General features: G+C 38.3%; 1 protein-coding gene across 5 annotated transcripts in view; it reads right to left on the reverse strand.

The window, feature by feature from the left end:
* Positions 1 to 9,697, reverse strand: part of prox1a (prospero homeobox 1a) — a 29,896-nt gene extending 20,199 nt beyond the window's left edge. Inside the window, exons 1-3 of one of the 5 annotated variants that reach the window (XM_058399607.1) lie at positions 9,519 to 9,696; positions 6,074 to 7,859; positions 2,787 to 2,892 (exon numbers count right to left, since the gene is read on the reverse strand). In XM_058399607.1, coding sequence (XP_058255590.1) covers positions 2,787 to 2,892; positions 6,074 to 7,800 — 1,833 coding nt within the window. In that variant the 5' untranslated portion in view covers positions 7,801 to 7,859; positions 9,519 to 9,696. Of the gene's footprint in view, positions 1 to 2,786; positions 2,893 to 6,073; positions 7,860 to 8,828; positions 8,847 to 9,518 lie in introns of those variants that run through there. The other 4 variants (XM_058399603.1, XM_058399605.1, XM_058399604.1 and 1 more) reach the window with 4 other exon arrangements.
* Between the last annotated feature and the right edge of the window lie 9,848 nt (positions 9,698 to 19,545).

The raw sequence follows: 19,545 nt of genomic DNA on the forward strand, positions 1-19,545 counted from the left end.
TTTAGCAATATTAATAATTTTAGGAATGTTTGTGTAAGACAAACTGTAGTTAACGTTTCCGCTCAGGCAAATTACTAAGGGAATGCGAGGCACAGCTGTTTGTATTTTTCCCTGCTGCTGAATAAAAAATACTGCAGATGTCAGGTCTTATATATGGTACATGGCGAAAAGTTTCTGGACACAGTCCTGACCTCAACCCCATTGAACACCTTTGGGATGTTCTAGTGGAAAACCTTGCCATGTGAATTGAAGGGCAGCGGTGGCTCAAGTGGTTAAGGCTCTGGGTTGTTGATCGGGGTTCGAGCCCCAGCACCACCCTTGACCCTCTCTGCTCCAGGGGGTGCTGTATCATAACTGCCCCTGCGCTCTGACCCCCAACTTCCTCAGCTGGTATATGTGAAGAAAAGAATTCCACTGTGCTGTAATGTATGTGTGGCGATAACAAAGGCTTCATGAAGTTAACAGTAAAGTGGCTTGAATGTAGAATGGGATGTTCAACAAGCACGACGATCAGGGGTGTACAAACTTAAATGCAAATGATGAATGTGTATGTAGAAGTTAAATATTTGCCTCCATGCTCTCAGAGTATAAAATTACCCACACGCAAATTACATTAAAGTAGATTTTCCTTTTGCCATGACATGTGTTTTCACAAAAGTAAGATCTTGGAAGCCACAGACTTTTTAAAACCTGGACAAAAATGCCACCAGCAGACTTGCTTTTATTTTCTTTTTCTTTTTAGTTTGGTGGCAAACCTTACTAGTGCTATGTTTGCCCAGTGACACACACTCCACAGGGGCAGGGGCAGGGGCAGGGGCAGGGGCAGGGGCAGGGCCTATTAGCATGTGAATGAAACATTTAACGTCTACATAGAGCATTTACATTTAACATTTACATTTATATTTACTTATTTTTTTAACATTTACATCGAACATTTACGTTTAACTTTGTATTTAAATTTACACGCAAACCTAAAAGCGTCACTTGACATGAGTCACTATCTAAAAGTATCAAAATGGACCCAAAATAAAAATAAATAAATAAATACAAAATTCAGAGAGAAAAGGAAAGTTTTTTTTGTACTTATATTTGGTTACATGTCTAATAAATAAGCTACCGTTTCCCCTACCTCAGTCTGACTAAATATTAAATATTATTAAAGAATTATATGATTTGATATGAATAAAGTTTAATAAAATAATATAAAATAATAACATTAAATAAAATTAAATTAATAAAGTTTTGTTTTTAATGCAGCAAAACTTGCTACTGAAAATGTGAAAGGTTGTCCAATTAAAATGATAAAATTCTAATCCTTAAGTCATGCACTTAGTTCCAGATACAGTACTAAGTGCACAGACATTGGAGTCTTTTCATTAGTGCATTAAGTCTGATGTCTGTGTCCGGTGAATCATGTGTCGTTATTTTCTTTCAGGATGCCATCAGTCTACTAAATACAGATTTATTTATTTTTAAATTATTATTCATCCATGCAGCTTTCATGAGTTTATTCCATGTAATTAGTCAGTAATTTATGCACAATTTCCCAGCACACATAGTTTGATCCATAAAACACATGCCACCTATTGTTTCTCATTATTACCTTATTAACAGCGCCCAAGCATTGTTTTAGAAAAATATAACATGTAGTTTATTAAAAATGGCATGCCTGTAGGAGAGTCATATAATTCATAAAATTCTACAAAAAAAAAAAAATTCTGTCCGTGAAACGAGAGATGGGGTAGAGTTTACCTAAAAAAAATAAAATAAAATAAAACCCTCAGATTAATTAGTTATTTTAGGTAAATAGGCCGCATTTCATTCATTGATTAATAAAATCTTTCCTTAAAAGTCTGTGAAAAAGTTTTTGAAAGCGATCAAAGGAGCCGCATCTTGAGGATTGAATTTTTCTATGCATAAAATTATTTAATAACTTAAATGCTGTGTAGCAGGTGAGTGCTTGGTCAGCTTATCCTTCAAAGCACATTCTAACCATTTATAGGAAAACACACTGACCAAAGAACTGGTTTATTTATTTTCATTTGGCCAAACACACACACACACACACACACACAAAAAGAGTGTGATCATATATCCTATATCATACACACATTATGATTGACATGGCCTTGATTTAGTGTCTTGTGGCTTCAATAACTCGTGCACACCATCAGGGGTAAATAAAATAAAACATAATGCGATAGATCAAGTGCTATAATGAGGGAAGAAGCCATATTGTTAAATTAAGCCACATTTGTAATGATTAACACGATAACATCTACTACAGGGAAAATTCATGCGGCAATATTTTATCCAATTATTTCAATGTTTCCCACTGAGGTTATCATACTAGTCTTTTTTTATTATGGATTTTAAAATGGTCCTGGATAATACATCATATTAAATTTGACAGCAAAGAAGAAGAAGGAAAAAAAAAAGCTATTTCCTTATTCTAGTCTGTATTTTCGATTCCTGGTTCAACCAACATCATCAGTTTATCCACGGGGGTTTCAAATGAATGACCTGGGATCCATTAAAGGAGCAAAGCTATTAAATAGCTATTAATAGTAATTAATTTTTTTTTTTTTTTTTTTTTTTTACAAGCTGTGTTTTACCTGAATGCACGTGACAGGAAACATGGGCCGTAGCTCTATAATATTTACCTACTCCAGGAGATTAAAGCCAGTTATTTCAGATGGGAAGAAAGAAGGTAGAGAGAGTTGACCATCTGTTCAGGACCCATCAAAGGTGTAAAGCTCATGATGTGTGGTTAAAAATATACTCACCTTCACATCAGAGAAGAACATTTTCAGCATGTTGGAGCTGGGATAGCGGGTGTAGAAGAACATCAGCTTGGCCTTCTTCAAGTGGTTGGGAGATAAGCCTTCTTGGATTTGCAGAATTAGTGGTCAAGGAAAGTGCATGAGGATATATTATGGTGCATTAATAATATTTCAAAAACTTGACCAGACTATGCCAAAAAAAAAAGAGAGCATAAAATGTCATTTCATTAAAATCCTGAACAGTCCAAAAACAGAACCGGTCATTTTACTGGTCAATACACATCTGTTTATCTTAATAAAATAAAACTCTATTTATTTGAAGGTTGCAAGGCCTGCCTATTCCAGATAGATTGATAACAGATGGCCGTTGTGAGGAGTCCCAAGAGGAGGCATACAGTAGCTAACCACAGCTATCTACCCATTACATTTCACTCCTAACAACCAAATAACTCTTTGCCCCCCCACAGGCTCTTGGCCCAGCCTGTATCTCGCCAGCTTTAGCCACATCTGCGATGTAGATCTGCCGTGCCATTTCCTTGACAGATTAATGGCTTTATAATTTATCGAAATGAAGATGCATGTGGGGCTAAATCAATGGACCCATGCAAGGTCAATAAGAGGTTTGATCTGCCTCCGCCGTGTGATGTGGAGTGGAGGCACTAATTCAAAATCCATCACTGTGGTGCCTTCAAGTTAGCTGATGTGGTCAGCGTTGCACTACAAGGAACTGCGCGATGACAGATAACCGGTAAGGCGAAGAAGGATTCGGCTTTAGGTCATAATCAGTCGAATTGACTTAATGCTGTTTGTATTGCGGGGGCTTTTTCGAAAGTGCCATCATGCTGTCCATGTTGACTGACGTACTTCGTGAACAAGGAGAGGGGAGGAGGTGTTCCCTCCATTAGGCTGATAGGAGAGACTAAAAGAGCACTAGCTTCTCTCTTGTACCATCTGTCATAATGTATACAACAAAGTGGGTAACAGGATGAAAGAGAGAGAGAGAGAGAGAGAGAGAGTGTGGGAAGGCTTTATTCAGAAGCATGGCCTCTCCAGTAAAGGCCTCTTCTCAAAGCATTTCTGGACAAGACAGCAAAGGAAGCAGAGGGAGTATAAAAATACAAATTGACTCATATTAGGAGTATAACGTACTAGGAAACACCCTCATTGTCTCTACTTAATTACTACTTGTTCCTTCAATCTGTAAATGCCCTAAGAAGAAGCTTTAATTAAGCATCTTGGCTTACTAGACGCAGATGTAATCACCTGTCTCAGTCAAGCACTCGCAAAGATTTCGATTTCCATCTAACTTCATAATTCGAAATATAAAAAGATTCTGATCTGAGCATTAGGGTCTTGAACATTTCGATTCGACAAGGAATCCGCTTGTCCATACAGCTGTTTCTAGGATACGTAAACATGTGCAGGGACAAAATACCAGGTAAACATTACCCTACTCGGTGTAAAACAAGCCAGGCCACAAGCAAGGTCAGTCAGGAAATAATGCAAACATGAATATGAAGGAAGAGTGAGGGTGAGGCGGAGGGGAGGAGAAAGGGTGACCGCAATATATAGACAAATGAGATGCTAGAAAAACAGCAGAAGCCATGCATAGTGCACAACGTTAGACTTTTCTGAATTTGGATTGGGATTTGCGCTGTTTGGTGACACGGAGACTATGACTGCTGAAATCTGATCCCACTGCCAGGTGTAAGGGGAGAAAACACAGGGATGATTAATCCATAAATGAATGCTGGACATCTGCTCGTCAAGATTAGACAGCTCGACCTAGTATTCTATTAAGATAAAGAAATGAATAAATAAATAAAAGAAATAATACGGGTAGACAGAGCCTTCTTTTAATACCTGAGCGGACAAACAGATGATTAAATAAAAATGCTAATCAACGATGAGTAAATAATGAGGTTTGAGTGGCTGTTTTATATATTTAACATATATAAGTGCTGCGCTTTAAATTAAACCAACTATCATTGTCAGGAAAACAGCTGACTCCGGCTTTGTCTAATGCATTAGACATGCAAACTGACTTCAGCACTCCCCACTCCTGTTACTTACAAACGCACCATGTCAGAGCTGTTCTCTTTCTCTATATGCAAATCTTGGAGGGAAAATGAACAAGGCTGTTTGTCTTGAGATGCAAAGAGGGTGCGTGACAAGGAAAACCATTCTGTGTGGGACAAAAAAAACGTCGAAGACGAATCTGTATAAAGTTTCCTTTTTAGCCTATTGTGCAAATATTGAGACGTCGTGGTTGCATGCAGGTGCGAGTCCGTGGAGCGTGGGGAACAATATAGAGTTTAATTCTGTGTTACGATTCAGAGTTAGTTTTAGAAATGAATCTATAATCCAGAATGAATCACGTACAGAGCACTCAGTCAGCTCTGTTTATTCTTCGGCATAAAAATAGATAGCCAAAGCTTGTTAGACATCTAGCAGCTTTTTGGTAAAAAAAAAAGAAAAGAAAAGGGGGCTGTAAAGAGGGAAAGGATAAAAGATAAACAGCTACCTGCAAACACCTGTTCACATCTGAAAAAAAAAAGAGAAAGATGAAAAGAAAGGACCTGCTGCCAGGCAACAGCTATTAGTGCTGCAAGTGCTTTCGACTATAGCATGCTCTTCATGATCAGAAAGAATACAACAATTTGCAGATATTCTCTGAAGCACTAGATGTGAATTAAGGTGGAAGCACAGTGAAAACAAGGGTTTACAAAATTTCTCTGAAACAAAATGCCCACTCGCTGACGGATATATTTTCTCATCTTTCCAAACACAAGATGCTAAGATCTTTTGGCAAAGGATCGCACTTGGCCTTTTACTTCCTGGCTTTGAAATATGATTTGCTTTGAGCATTTATGTACAAAGTCTTGCATGGCCTGTGATGAAAGGGGGTGGGGTATTGTGAGTCCCTGTGATAATTTGAGAACAGAGAAGATGGGAGGTATGTTTGTCATGGCAAAGCTTTTCAGCACTTTGCCCTGTAGTGCACGCTTAAAAGCCCGCAACTGGAGAGCTTCATTTTTTAGACCCTGAATGAACACGAGGGGGGGGGGGGATTTGAATACACATTGAAATTCTTGAAGATTAATTGCCAGTGAAACATTTTACCCACACTTAAAGATATCTTGTATATAATATGCAGGTATTTAAAAAAAAAAGTCTTTATCCTAGTGAATCTTTTTTATACAGATATCCAAATATACAAATAGCCAAGGAGAACATTTAATTAAAACGACAGCAACCCGCACGATATATTTATGCAACGGGGAAAGGATATTGTACTTCCTGAGTATGGAGAGATATCAGACATATCTTGGAGATCCCCACATTCAGACTTGATGAGCGATATTGAAAGGCCTTCAGGGTTTCCCGGATGCGTTGGCGAGATAGGACGATGGAGGCTGAGATGGTTGGATGACATCTTGGTCCGTAGGCTAGTGGTTTCTCTAGACAGGTCCATAGACTCGGGAGAAGACCTGTCCTTGCCTGGATAAGGCCCACTTGGGGCACCTAGAGGGCTTTGGAAAGGATAACCCATTATATGAAGAGGAAAAGGATGTCGGAAGGATGGAGGACTGAAGGCCATAGTTGAGGATAATGGTGACGGGTGAAGACCGGGGTGGTGATTTGCGGCTGTGGGTAGAGATCCAGGCTGGTCTGTAGAGTTCTTTCTCACCACTAGAGGCAAGGCCTCTGTTTGGTCGTTTGAGCTCGGCACTCGCATGTTGCTAAAGGAATTGAGGGGATTTGGAATAATGACGTCACCAAAACACGGTAAACGCTGGTTATTAGTGTGAAAATTTGGGTTCTCACGATTCACTGCGAAGCGGTCAGAAGGTGTCTGTACAGTTGGGAAGCCCTGAGGAAGTGGATATGGGGTTTTTGCAAAGACCTTTACGACTGTGTCCACCACCTGGGTCATTGCGGTGTTTAGTTCCTGTTTCAGCGTTTCTGCTAGTTGTTTCCCTTCTGCATGCATGGACGTCGATCTGTGACCTTTTCCTCGAGAGCCGTCCCGTTTGGGCTTCTCTCCCTCGGTCATCGCGGGTTGCTCGCAAATAAGTGCCTGGGCTTGGTCCAAGAAATGCCCTGGATCCAGGTCAGACATCTCATTTTCTGAGCGGTTTGTAACAGAGTCAGAGATATGATTGTCCATTCCATCAGAATGCAGGCTATCCTCTGAGAATTGTCCATCCTCATCATTCTCAGAGTCAGTGCTATCATATATCTGGTAGAACTTTTCTTGCAGCTGACGGAGCTGCTTCTGCATGTCCTCTAGCTGTAGTTTGAGATGACGGCGCTCCTCATGCTTTTGCTCTTTGCGAGCGGAAATGAGTTGCTGGAAACTCTGCTGCTGCTGGGGTAGTTTCTGCTTACGCTTGTTTTCCCTGTAACTCTCTCGAGGGCTTAGGGGCTGGGGCGCTCCGTCAGGCTCAGTCTCACCTATACGGTGTGTGACATTTGGAGAGTGGCTCATCCCACGGATTATGTTCTCCACTCTGGCACGTTTAGCCCTCAGGTGCTCATCTGTCAACCGATCAATGTCAAATTGTGCCATAGAAGGCCTGCTGAAAGGGGACAGACACTCCTGAGGGCTGCCCCGTGATGAGGAGCTGCAGACATCCTCCTGGTGGATCTCTGAACCTGTCCTGGAGAGACCATTGCTCTGAAAGTCGGATTCATTTGCCCCATTTTTGGTTAAATTGTTTTTCAGCAGCTGGGAGATGATCGTGGCTCCGGGAAAGGTCACCAAGGTGTCTTCATAAGAATTGGTCCGCTTCAGCAACTTGTGAAGCACGTTGGACTTCTCGCTGTCTGTGTGCTGCACCACTGAGCAGTTGACATCCTGCTCAACCACGTGAGGATTCATGGCCCTAAAATTGCTTGCTTTTAAATGAGCGAAAGCTAGAGACACCGTACCTACAGTCCTTTTCACTCCAATGTCAACTCTTCTTCTTTTGGTTTGTCTACTTAAGAGGGACGTGTTGTCATGGTCCGGCATCACTGGAAATGGTGTTACGCCATTTTAAAAGCCTGCCAGCTGGACACAGCTCGAGAATCCTGCGAGACAGGTGAGGGGGAAAAAAAATTAAATATTACTCTAATAAAGTTCTTTCTGTATAACACAACTTTCCCGGGAGTTAATCGCTATGTGTGTGTGTGTGTATATATATATATATATATATATATATATATATATATATATATATATATGTATATATATATATATATATATATTAACATTAAGTATCTTGCCTTTTTAATGCAACGTACACTGATATCTGGAACAGTGTTATGTAGAACCAATGAAACAATAAAATAATAAAAAAAGATCCCTTTATCGAAGCTCTTTTTACTTTTCAGCTGAAGGATAATTTCTTATTCAAATGAAATAAGTTTCACGAATACCAAAGAAACGTAATATCTGCAATGAATATACAAAGCCTTTACATTTCTGATTGATATATAAGGCATATAACTATGACATTGATTTAGCCCAATAAAATATATATTAATGCTGATACTTTAAAATCTTTGATAAATCATCAAAAATGCACAGGAGAAAAAAAAAAGAATTATTATATACATAATTATATTCAGCCAAGCCTTGATAAATATACGACAAGCATAAACTCCTGTTATGTTCTTGTGTTATATGACACTACACAGTTTGTTCTTCTCCAATAAATGCTTGTTTTAACCAGCAGGAGAGACCCACAGCTTGTTCTCGGGTTTAAGAGAAGTTCTGATCACTTGTCATAAAAACAATCTAGGTGATCTAGAGTGTTTAAGTCAAGTAATATTTACAGAGTAGTATAATATGACAAGTTACAGAACATATGACACATTGCTTTCCAGGCAAATATACATGATATATTTAATTATTGTTAATTTGAGGATTTCTCCCCTTTTATGGTAGATGGAGAGAGGTGCAGACTGATATATTTTTTTTTTTTAAATATTGGAACAGAAAAACTGGAAACACATAAACAGGAAACACGCATGCAGAATCAGTTAAATAGTCTCCACCTGCACACCGTCTCTCACCAAACGCTTTCTGGCTGAAAACAAACCAACGCCGCACACCGGCAACGTCCCTCAGCAATGAATTACTCTCTCTACTTTTACGACGTGATAAACACGATCACGTTTGGTCCGTGCGTAATGACGCACCCGTCAACAACAATGATTACAACGAGGGTTTTTTTTTTTTAAAAATCAGATATGCAAACTGTTAACAAACTAAGACGAAGTGCCTCTGTGCAAACTGAAAGCAAACGCGCACTTGACATAGAAATAAAGTCCACATGAACGCGCACAATACGCGCAACCAACTAAATGATTAAGACACCAAAGCCACAAATAAGCCAAAAGGCGAAAACTGTGCTCGGAGGAAAGCTGTTTTGTTTCGCCTTTACTTTGTGACACAGCTTGGGGGAAAAAAAAGAAAGAAAACAAAACACTTCTTTGACATGACAGTCGCGGTCTATTTAAAATCACCAATCAATTCCTGGACTTGCGTAGCCGTGATTTTCACTAACAATAACGCGATAGGTTACATTGCGCCTATTTAGAAATAATCCGCGGTTGCTAAACTGGATACGAGAGAGTGAGAGAGAAAGAGAGAGAGAGAAAGAAAGATACAGAGAGAGAGAGAGAGAGAGAGAGAGAGGGAGAGAGCACATGGAACTTACACGACGGCACAGATAGGCTACTTACTGAAGATGAGAAAGGCTCGAGCTTCTTTGCAATAGTGTAACAGAGGATTGATAGGGCTGCTCACCCCTGGACGAATGTTGTAATTTCTCAGGACAGTGAGAGCGCGGAAAGAGAGAGAGAGAGAGAGAGAGAGAGAGAGAGAGAGAGAGCTCTTGTGCGCCGCTCCTCTCTCTACCTGGAAATTGTCCGTCTCAGCGACCACCAACAGGAAGAGGCTGTAGCGCGCGCTCACATCAACAAGATTCACTTTAAGACGCGAATAAAGGAAGCAGGAAGACGGCGCGTCATGATCATCGTGATGCAACGATTTCAGCTACCAATAAGAGCAGTCCACAGGATTTAGAGGAATACAAAACACTGAACTTCTCCGCTGTCGACAGGCACCCAATCATCCAAAAGGCACCAAAGAAAACAAGGGGGTAATTGAAGTATATTACTTGTATTTTGGATTGCTTTATCACTACTTTTTTTCTTCAAAAAATATATGCTCCTGAAATTTCTTAATGCTATGCTTTAAACCAGTCACGGCGCATCAATCCTTAGTCACCTTTTTTTTTTTTTTAAATCTTTAAAAACTTTTCACATCGATGCTGCTAAAACAATCTAAATATGTCTTATTCTACATGATGTTATATCTGATAATAAACAAACCCGTTTAGGTAGGATTATGAAAAAAAATAAACTCATTCAAGAACTCGGAATATAACATAATATGGTTAGGAAAAGTCAGACTTTCCGAGTTCGACGGGTTTGCTCATCAATAAACACCTAATTGAATAAAGTCTAGAATCTAAACGATGAATAAAAATTCAGCACGCGCTTTGGCTGAGGCGTTACAATTAAAGCGCATTAAAGGCTGCGGTACATTCTTTCACTCCCCGTGCGCACAGAGCTCTGAACCCCGCAAATACCAAGCAATCAGTCCAAGACTTTCAAAAGGTAAATTTTTTATACTTTTCCTTTCTTTTTCATATGTTGACCTGCTTGAAAATGCTTTCCACCCTTTCCACCTTATGATGAACTTGAATGAACAAGGTTATTAATAAGGCTTGGAAAGTGAGCTCTTCACACCAAATATCGTGAACGGGGAAATTTGTGAGCTTTGTGCAGATTATGTTTTGTACAGACCTTCCTACACATTAGATCAGTATCTTGACTAAGTAAAAAAATAAATAAATAAAAAAACCTAAACAAAAACAAAAACACTTAAGTAGCCTATTCTAATTCTTATTCTCATTATTCGGATTCGGTGTACCAAATTTTCCTAAAAACAAATCCCTTAAAATATTAATTTCAATAATTTTATATTTATTTTAATAATTATAAAAAAGCATGTTTTTTTTCCAGTGCAATTTAAGACAGCCTGAAAATAGTGTTTACTAACATATTATTATTATTATTATTATTATTATTATTATTATTATTATTATTATTATCATCATCATCGCATAATCCGAGCAGCAAGGTCAGATTCCCAGATGTTGTAACCTGGTTTAAATTTTTGAAGTCTGCCGTCTGAAGAAGAAGAAGAAGAAGAAGAAGAAGAAGAAGAAGAAGAAGAAAAAGAAGAAGAAGAAAAGAAAAGAAAAGAAGAACAAGCCTTTACGCATCATTCACGCCAATAAATACATATAAAGAGATGCGGCTCCCAAAGCCTTTATTTGGACATAATAAATAATAACATCTATTATTATTATTATTATTATTCTATTATTATTATTAATATTAATATTAATATTATTAATAATATACTATAGAGTAATGACTAATGATACAAATATTTGTACTAAAACTAAATAAACGAATTCTTCAACATGATGATAGAATTGAAGGCATTTAAGGCACTATTTCGACCAACTTCCAGTATTTTGGCGTGCATGGGAACAGAGTCGTTGAGTCTCGCAGATTTTTCGGGCCAGAAAGGCAAGAAGCGCTCGCTCCAGCCGCAACTTTCCCCAAGCGCACCACTACTACGGGAAATGCATTAGCGCACTAATCCTTGGCGTCTGAAGAAGGTAACATGTATTAGTACAGAGCAGACTATCTCTACCTTAATTCTGCACCTGACTTTTCGGGGGGTAACACGAACCCCCAATCTTATCCTTCTATGGATTCTCGCAGTATCACCTGTAGGCTCTGCTGAGTTTTTAACTACAATTACCCCCTTCCCCCCTCCAGCTCTCTCTCTCTCTCTCTCTCTCTCTCTCTCGCTCCCTCACACCCTTGAGCTTTAATAAATCTATCAAAAGGAAATAATTTGGTGTAACAAATTAATTCAAACACACCCATTTAGGATAACAAACCGAATATCTGATCCGAGCTTGCAGTGAGTTGCCTACATTTAAACTGTTGTGAATTATAATATACCACTTGTCTAATCCATTATGGTAATCTTTATTATGTCCTTATGTACAGCAACCTATAGAACAAATCTTTTGCTGTGCAGTCGCAGATCAGTGATACTGATTACAGTTTACACTCTTAGAAAATGTCGAACCCTGAGGGATTCTTCGGTTGTCCCTCTGTGGGAACTTTTAAAGGTTCAGCCAACAACTTTCCAAGAGTGTGTCTGCTCTGTGGTGTGTGTTAAAGCGCTGGTGTGGGAGAAAATTCTATTATGACTCGTCTTCTTAGCATTATTATTATTATTATTATTATTATTATTATTATTATTATTATTATTTCATTCATGTTTGTTTTTATGTTCTTATGGTTGCCAGTCCTGCTGTCATGTGATATAGCATTGTCTCATGCATTGTAAAGAAATGAGAACTCATCTGGCCTTCATGTTTACTGCCGTATTAAACATCTTATTGTCCAGTCTGTTGCGTCTCTGTGGTCTGACTTTCTTGTCCCGTCTTGAAACATCTAAACCGTCTTTGAACATCCGCACACTATTATCCCTCATTTTCACATGCAGACACTGGCAAAGATCAACCTCTCGACTCGTATTTTATTTTCAGCTCCATGTTTGTATGTGTGACACATTTCTCAATGTTGAGATTATCAAAACACATGGAGGAGGATCTTTCACCATTCACCATTTAAACCTGTGAGCAGCCTGACGACCTGAACACGACACTGTTGCTGGAAATGTAGACCAATCAATTCTACTATAACCTAAATAACACACTGTGGTGTACTAGTGTTCATCCAGGACACGGAGAAGAAAACTAAAGGTACTACAAACTGAAGCACAAGGTTTTTCCAGATAATTGACATTTTGGCAATCTTTCATTTTGCTGTGAAAGCAAAGTGTGTCTAAAAAAGATGAAACAGTATAAAGCACACTCATCCTATCTGGTGTGGAGAGTGGATTTAATTGTCATTGCAGCAAGTAAGTTAACAGACACTATTAATTTTAAGTGTCTTTCTCTGACATGTCTCCTGCACGAGACACACTGAACAAGATGTCAGAAGGGATCCTTTAGTGCTTATGATTTTATTAGGCTTATATATATATATAAATATATATATAAAAGAAAGAAAAAAAAGGGTATATTCTTGCACACACACCTGTCCTCCAAGAGCTATTAATCTATTATCTTATACTGGTATTTATTATTATATTACACTATTTTACAAAACATTGTGAAACACGATAGCACTACGAATATCACAGACCATAATTGATCACAAATTTAAAGAAAGAAATTGCTTGTTGAATTTTGGGTAAACCCTGAGATCATTAAAAAAAAAAAAAAATTGAGGGTAGCGACTCTAAAAATTGGGGGTTGCGTTTTTGTCTGTTCTTCTTTTTTTATACATGGAGAGGAAGAGATTTAATAAGTTGTATAACACACACTCTCTGATGTAGTGTGTGTGTGTGTGTGTGTGTTCATATCAGGTGGAAGAGAATCTATTCCTTTACAGTTTTGGGAATTTTTATTGTGTACATGAACCGATTTGCACTCAGACACAAGCTACAGCAGTGTGACCTCCAGAACAGTTTTTTTTTTTTATTGTGCATCTTTAGCAGTAAAACCCTGGAATATTGTACAAACGATCATAACCTCATTATGTTTTTCAATGCCGTGTATAATAAATTGTCAGTTGATGGCATATTTTTATGCACCGCATCATACTACACTGCATTTCTTCTATATAAAGTCTAAGAGTACCATATGGACTATGTGTACACAGTGACACTGACACAGTAGAAGGGATCACAAAATACAGTAGCAAAAGAAAATAAGCACCATGAATTAAATTAAAAATCTTGATGATTGCTGCTGCTATTGTTTTATAATTAGGTTTTGGTAAAAGCAAGCAATTATGCCAGCAGTTATCCATTTTCTTTTTACTGTGTTAAATGATGTGTGGCTTAATTCTTATATACTGTATAGATTTACAGCACTAAGTCCCAAACTCTTTAAGGACCACTGATTTATCCTACTTTAAAAGTGTAACTTTTACATTATGTTAGCTTGTTTTCTAACCACATATAATGGGAAGGTAAGTCAACCCTTGATGTAACAATTCACTTAAAAGCTCTTTGCTGAGAGACCTCTTGTGTTATTGTCTGTAATTGCAAAGCACAACATAATTGTAATATTATTCTCAGTTCGTAGTATTCCATCATATCTGTGAGGAGATATTATCCTCCACCTCACTAATGATATGACAGAAAGGTTACATGAGGGAAAGATAATAGGAGGGGAGAGATATAATAAGATAAGATTAGATATGGAAGTGCACAAGAATAGATAGAAAAAGAAGGATAATATTCTGCCGTAGATGCTCTCGTGTACAAATTCAGACAGCTTTTTGAGGGGCCATCAAGATTCGGGGAGCAGCTATTATTCCACACATTAGCGCAGGCTGGCTAAAAGCTCTTATGCTTCAGAAGGGTCTTGGGGGTCTTCAGGAAAAAGGATGTGGCACTGAAAGTGGGCAATGTTTGAGGGACCCGTTACGCAAAAGGAAAAGAAAAAAAAAAACATCCACTTAACGTGACAATATGACATGCTGTAAGACCATGGGCTGAATGTGTGAAAATGATATTGTAATGTGAGCCAGTGCCTCAACGAATTCAGTCAGGTTGGGGCAAAAGAGTACAGGTAAAAGGGCATGCAGGCAAGAACACTTGGTCCAAAATAAATTTCAAAGTACATGCATGTTCTTTGAGGGATGTTTTAGTGTTGAGACCGGATCTGTGTTAACCAGTTATCTCTCTTTCCTTTCAACCACTGCAATAATAAACACCTAATGCAGTCTAAAGCTATGGATAGACTGATAACACAAATATTCCAGGAGTCACAGGATATGATCAATATGTGGGGAAGTAACCCTTCAGCATTACGGATAAGGATACGTGTTGCATGAAAATATACCACGCATTTGCAATAGACATCTGAGAAAAATCAAAAAGCAGTGTAGTGGCTGCAGCTTTTTTTTAATTTATTTAAAGCAGGGGTCTAAAAATACATAACAACACACCATTGTCAGCTGTGATAAGCTGTGATAATCTTTTTGAATGAGTGAGCCACTGTGGCAAAATTGCACACATTGTCTCACAATCCCCTGTTGAGTCTGGCTGTTAAGTCAGGGTTTGAGGCAAGTTGGCAGAGGAAAGAGAACTGGGCCTGGCCTCGTGCCTCAGTGCCTGCAGGGCCCTACACTAGACCTACTGCTCCTTTGGCCTCCAGCTTGAACAGAGAGCTTCAGACACCAGTGCACTCAACTAAAGCAGCATGTTAAGTGAACAATCCTATCTGCCTTTTCTTCCTCCAATGACTTCTCAATAGACCCCAGCCAGCTTGGGGAGCGCTTCGGCCATTTGGATTCGTCCGGATGTGAGTGGGGATGTTTGATGGGACGTTGTGTTCATTAAATCTTTGTGAACGAAATGAAAATGGGGAAAACGAGGAACGAGAGCTGGCTTTCTTAAAAATCATATATGAATCACACACACACACACACACACACACCAGCAGCAGCAGCACTGTGCCAGAATGGGGGGAAAAAGTAATTTCAGTGACTTTGACCGTGGCATGGCTGTCGGTGCCAGATGGGCTGCTTTTTGGATGGGTTGTGTTTCTATATTTTTCAGAAACTGCTGATCTCATAGGACTCTCTAGGGTTTGCACAGAATGGTGAGAAAAACTAAAAACATGTTGAGGGGGATGGGCTACAATAGGAGAAGACCACATCAGGCTCCACTTTTATCTGAGGCAATAAGAAACTGGAAAAGACCAGGCTTCACCGGACGGGTATAGTTATAGATAGGTAGATTTGGGTGTATGCATGCCATTAATTAGCTGCATTGATATTCACATTAACACAATGATAGTAAGCGTGAGTGTTTCTGCAAATGTGTTTATCCCCAAGAAGTACTCTGACTTTAATATACAACGGTTTTAGACCTGTTTCTAATGTGTGGCTATATTCTTTTGTAAATAAAGGAACATAATCATACTGGCTCCATTTGCTTATTTTCATTTGCACAGGAACATGTTTGCCAATCTTCCCAAAAAAGGCCATTTGCACAAGGGCTATTAGCCTTTAGATTCATTCAGTCTAATATGAGAATTCATTGTGAATCAATAAGGAGGTTTGCAAATAAGTCACAAAATGTCGGGCTGCCAGTGTCCACGCAATATGGTTCATATGTTCCATGAACAAGAACAAAAAATGTTTTTAAAGAAAACATAAAAGAAAAACTTTGCGTGTGTGTGTGTGTAGCATCATCACTGGAATTATTATTAGTTAGTTATATGTGAACCAGTACATTGTGTCTGTCACTCATTTAAATCCATACCAATATTAAAATTAATTAGAAACATACTCAGTATGAATCAATCATTTAATCAATCGTTTATGTTTTCAGCTTCAAATAACATCCAATGTGTACAGTATCCACACAGATGGACTTATTTGTTAGAGAATTAGCAAGTTAATTTTAAATAAAATGCATTAGTTAGCTATGTTAATGACCGAAAAATTAAGTATGGTTGAATGAACCAGGCTTGAACGTGAACCCATCCTCATCTGAGACAAGGATTATAAATAATTAACGCTCTATTACTTTATATCGTCAAGTGGAATTGAGCTTATAAGCAACTTATAAGTACAACCTATGTACTGTCTTCGGGTCATCCACATGGAGCCATCAGCAGCAACAGTGAGGTGATGAGATTCTAACCAGAAGTAGGGCATCGGGATTGATCAGGTAGGTTCGGAGAGCAGAAGCGGTCAGGAACACTGGGAGTGGCATGTGTAGCGATAGAGAGAGAGAGAGAGAGACAGAGAGAGAGTGAACTTATCTTATTTGTATCATGGTAATATTTCCATATTACTAAGCTATATGTTCAGCTGTGACATCTCCATCTGTTGAGATCAACATCTTGGGCAAATATCTTCTTCAAGCATCCTCAGCATTATTACAATTCAAAGCTATTACACAGCACTGGCAGCTAGGATCCTCGTCCAACACATTTATCACATTTTATATCCAACATTATACATTTTTGTCATTTTTTTCCAGCTTGGCAAAAATGGAGAAAATCATGAAAATCATTTTTGGCCACCCATTCACCATATTAAGTACCCCACCTGCTGATGATTACCCATAAACGTTTCTTTTTGCTGAGATGTACCTGGTAATTAGGCTTTGAAATGTCCCACGCTTGATTTACCTTGCTGGTGACTGTGAATAGTGATTGGTCGAAAGGGCCTGACCTCTTCCAGAGCTTTCTGATTTGTTTACATGCTCATTTGTTCAAATGGATCACACACACACACACACACACACACACACTGGATTTTATCCATTATAATTATATTGATTTTCCAGTAGTTACACAGTCATATAAAATATGATGTGTTTTATTCACCAAAGTGAATAAAATTCACTATCCATTTATTCTGTCTGTCCATTTATCCGTCCATCATTTTGCGCCAAGATTTGTGTGTCCATCCGCATATAAATTGTTAACAAGAACTCTAGAAGTTCTTTCTTCTTCTTTTTTTTCATCATTTTGTTTCATATTGCAAATACAGTTGAGGCCAAATGTTAACATACACCTACACTAAATATCCATCCACCCATCCATCCATCCATCCATTTTCTATACCCGCTTTATTCCTAATTAGGGTCACGGGGATCTGCTGGAGCCTATCCCAGCACACATTGGGCAAAATTCAGGGGTACACCCTGGACAGGTCACCATTCCACGCTAAAAAATTTTTCACACCTCACACATTTTTAACTTTTAAGTCACTTAGGGCTTCTACTTCCTTCATATCAGAGGTAAATTAAAAACATTTGATTAGAGGTAGATTTATTTAAGCTTGATTGAAACTCCAGTAGGATTTATGTTACATGCATCAAGTCGACTGTCTCATGAACCACTCTGGAAGATTCCAGAAACTGTTGTTACTTGTAAAAGCTTCTGATTGGCCAATTGTCATAATCAGGAGTTATTTGTGAACGCATCAATGGCTGTACTTTGGGGCCAATTTTTTTTTTTTTTTGCCTTTTTGCCAAGCAACTCAACCAGTAAATGAGAAACAAACTATCATGGACCTTCACAAGCCCAGTTCGTTCTTAGAAACAATTTTTGAACAGCTGAAGGTGTTATGAGCGTCACATCGCCATGGTCTGGCATAAAAAAGGCAGAATGGAGTTTGCAGAGATCATGGCTTTTGGAGGAATGTAATCTTGCAAGATGAAACAAACAAACAAACAAAAATAATAAGGTTTGGCTATAATGATCAATGTTATGAATTATGTATAGAGTAAAAAGGGTGATACATTTACATCTGAATAAGCAGGAGAAACACTAGAAACATTAAAACCATAAAAAAAGTCTTGTGAAAGTATCGTAGTGGCCATTACAAAGCCCTGACTTGAATCCCATAAAAATTTGTGGACTGAATTAAAGCTTGTTTGAGCAATGACAGTGTGAAGGGCAAGTTATCTTGCTGAAAGAGGCCACTGCTGTTAGGGAATACCGTGTACTGGTCTGTAACAGTGTTACATGTCAAAATAACATCCACATGAGATCCCAGCAGAGCATTGTCCCGAGTAGTGCATCTTAGTGCCATATCTTCCCTAATTAAGTGACATAAACTCACCTGGATGACCACATGATGATGATTCATCAAACCTTCTTCCATTGCTCCATAGGTTCTGATGCTCATCTACCTATTGTAGGACTGGACACCATGGACATGGTACAGCAGGGACACTCTGACCGGTCTGCAGCTTCACAACCCCATACAAAGCAAGCTGTGATGCATTGTGTGTCCTGACGCCTTTCTATCACAGCAAGCATGAACTTTTACAACAATTTGTGCTACAAATAGTAATTTGTTGACAATTCCAGTGAAACAATTGACGGCAGACATTATGTTGTCCATCTATATTTTTTTATTAAAAAAAAAAAAACCCACAGACACAGATTTCTTTTTGACATAAAGTGCTCTAATTTGCTCGTTCACATCAGGTTGTGTCTCTATTTTTTTGTCGGATGCCAACTGAGTTTTTACTTCTTGTGGTCATAAATGAGGATGAATGCAGTGAAGTAGGTGGAGCCTTTAAAAAGTGACAGGTGACACGCCATGTAAAAGCTTCCTGTTCAGTGCTTTTTGATGAACACGGCTTGACCTTGTTCTAAGTGTGGACTTCATGTGCAGCCTTATAAGTAAATATGTGGATATACATATAGTACACCACTTCAACATTTATAGGTTACTTCTCTCAAATACAAACTCAATACAAATGGATCATTCTTTTTTCCCCTTCCATATATAGCTTTTATACAATTTGTACAACTGAGCTTTCTTTTGAACCAGAATTCTTATTTATTTTTACTATTAAGAGTAAAAATGTAGAGATAGTAATCCATCCAAATCCAGTGGAACTGGTCGATTATTATATATTGATCTATTATAGAATTGGTCAAAGGTCTTGTGTGCTAAATGTTAGGAAAATAAATAAATAAATAAATAAATGTATTAATTAATAAAAATAAAAATACTAATAAATATATAAACGAAACAAAAAAGCCAAACATATAAGAGA

Source organism: Hemibagrus wyckioides, linkage group LG09 (assembly GCF_019097595.1).
Source record: "Hemibagrus wyckioides isolate EC202008001 linkage group LG09, SWU_Hwy_1.0, whole genome shotgun sequence".
NCBI classification, from domain to species: domain Eukaryota; kingdom Metazoa; phylum Chordata; class Actinopteri; order Siluriformes; family Bagridae; genus Hemibagrus; species Hemibagrus wyckioides.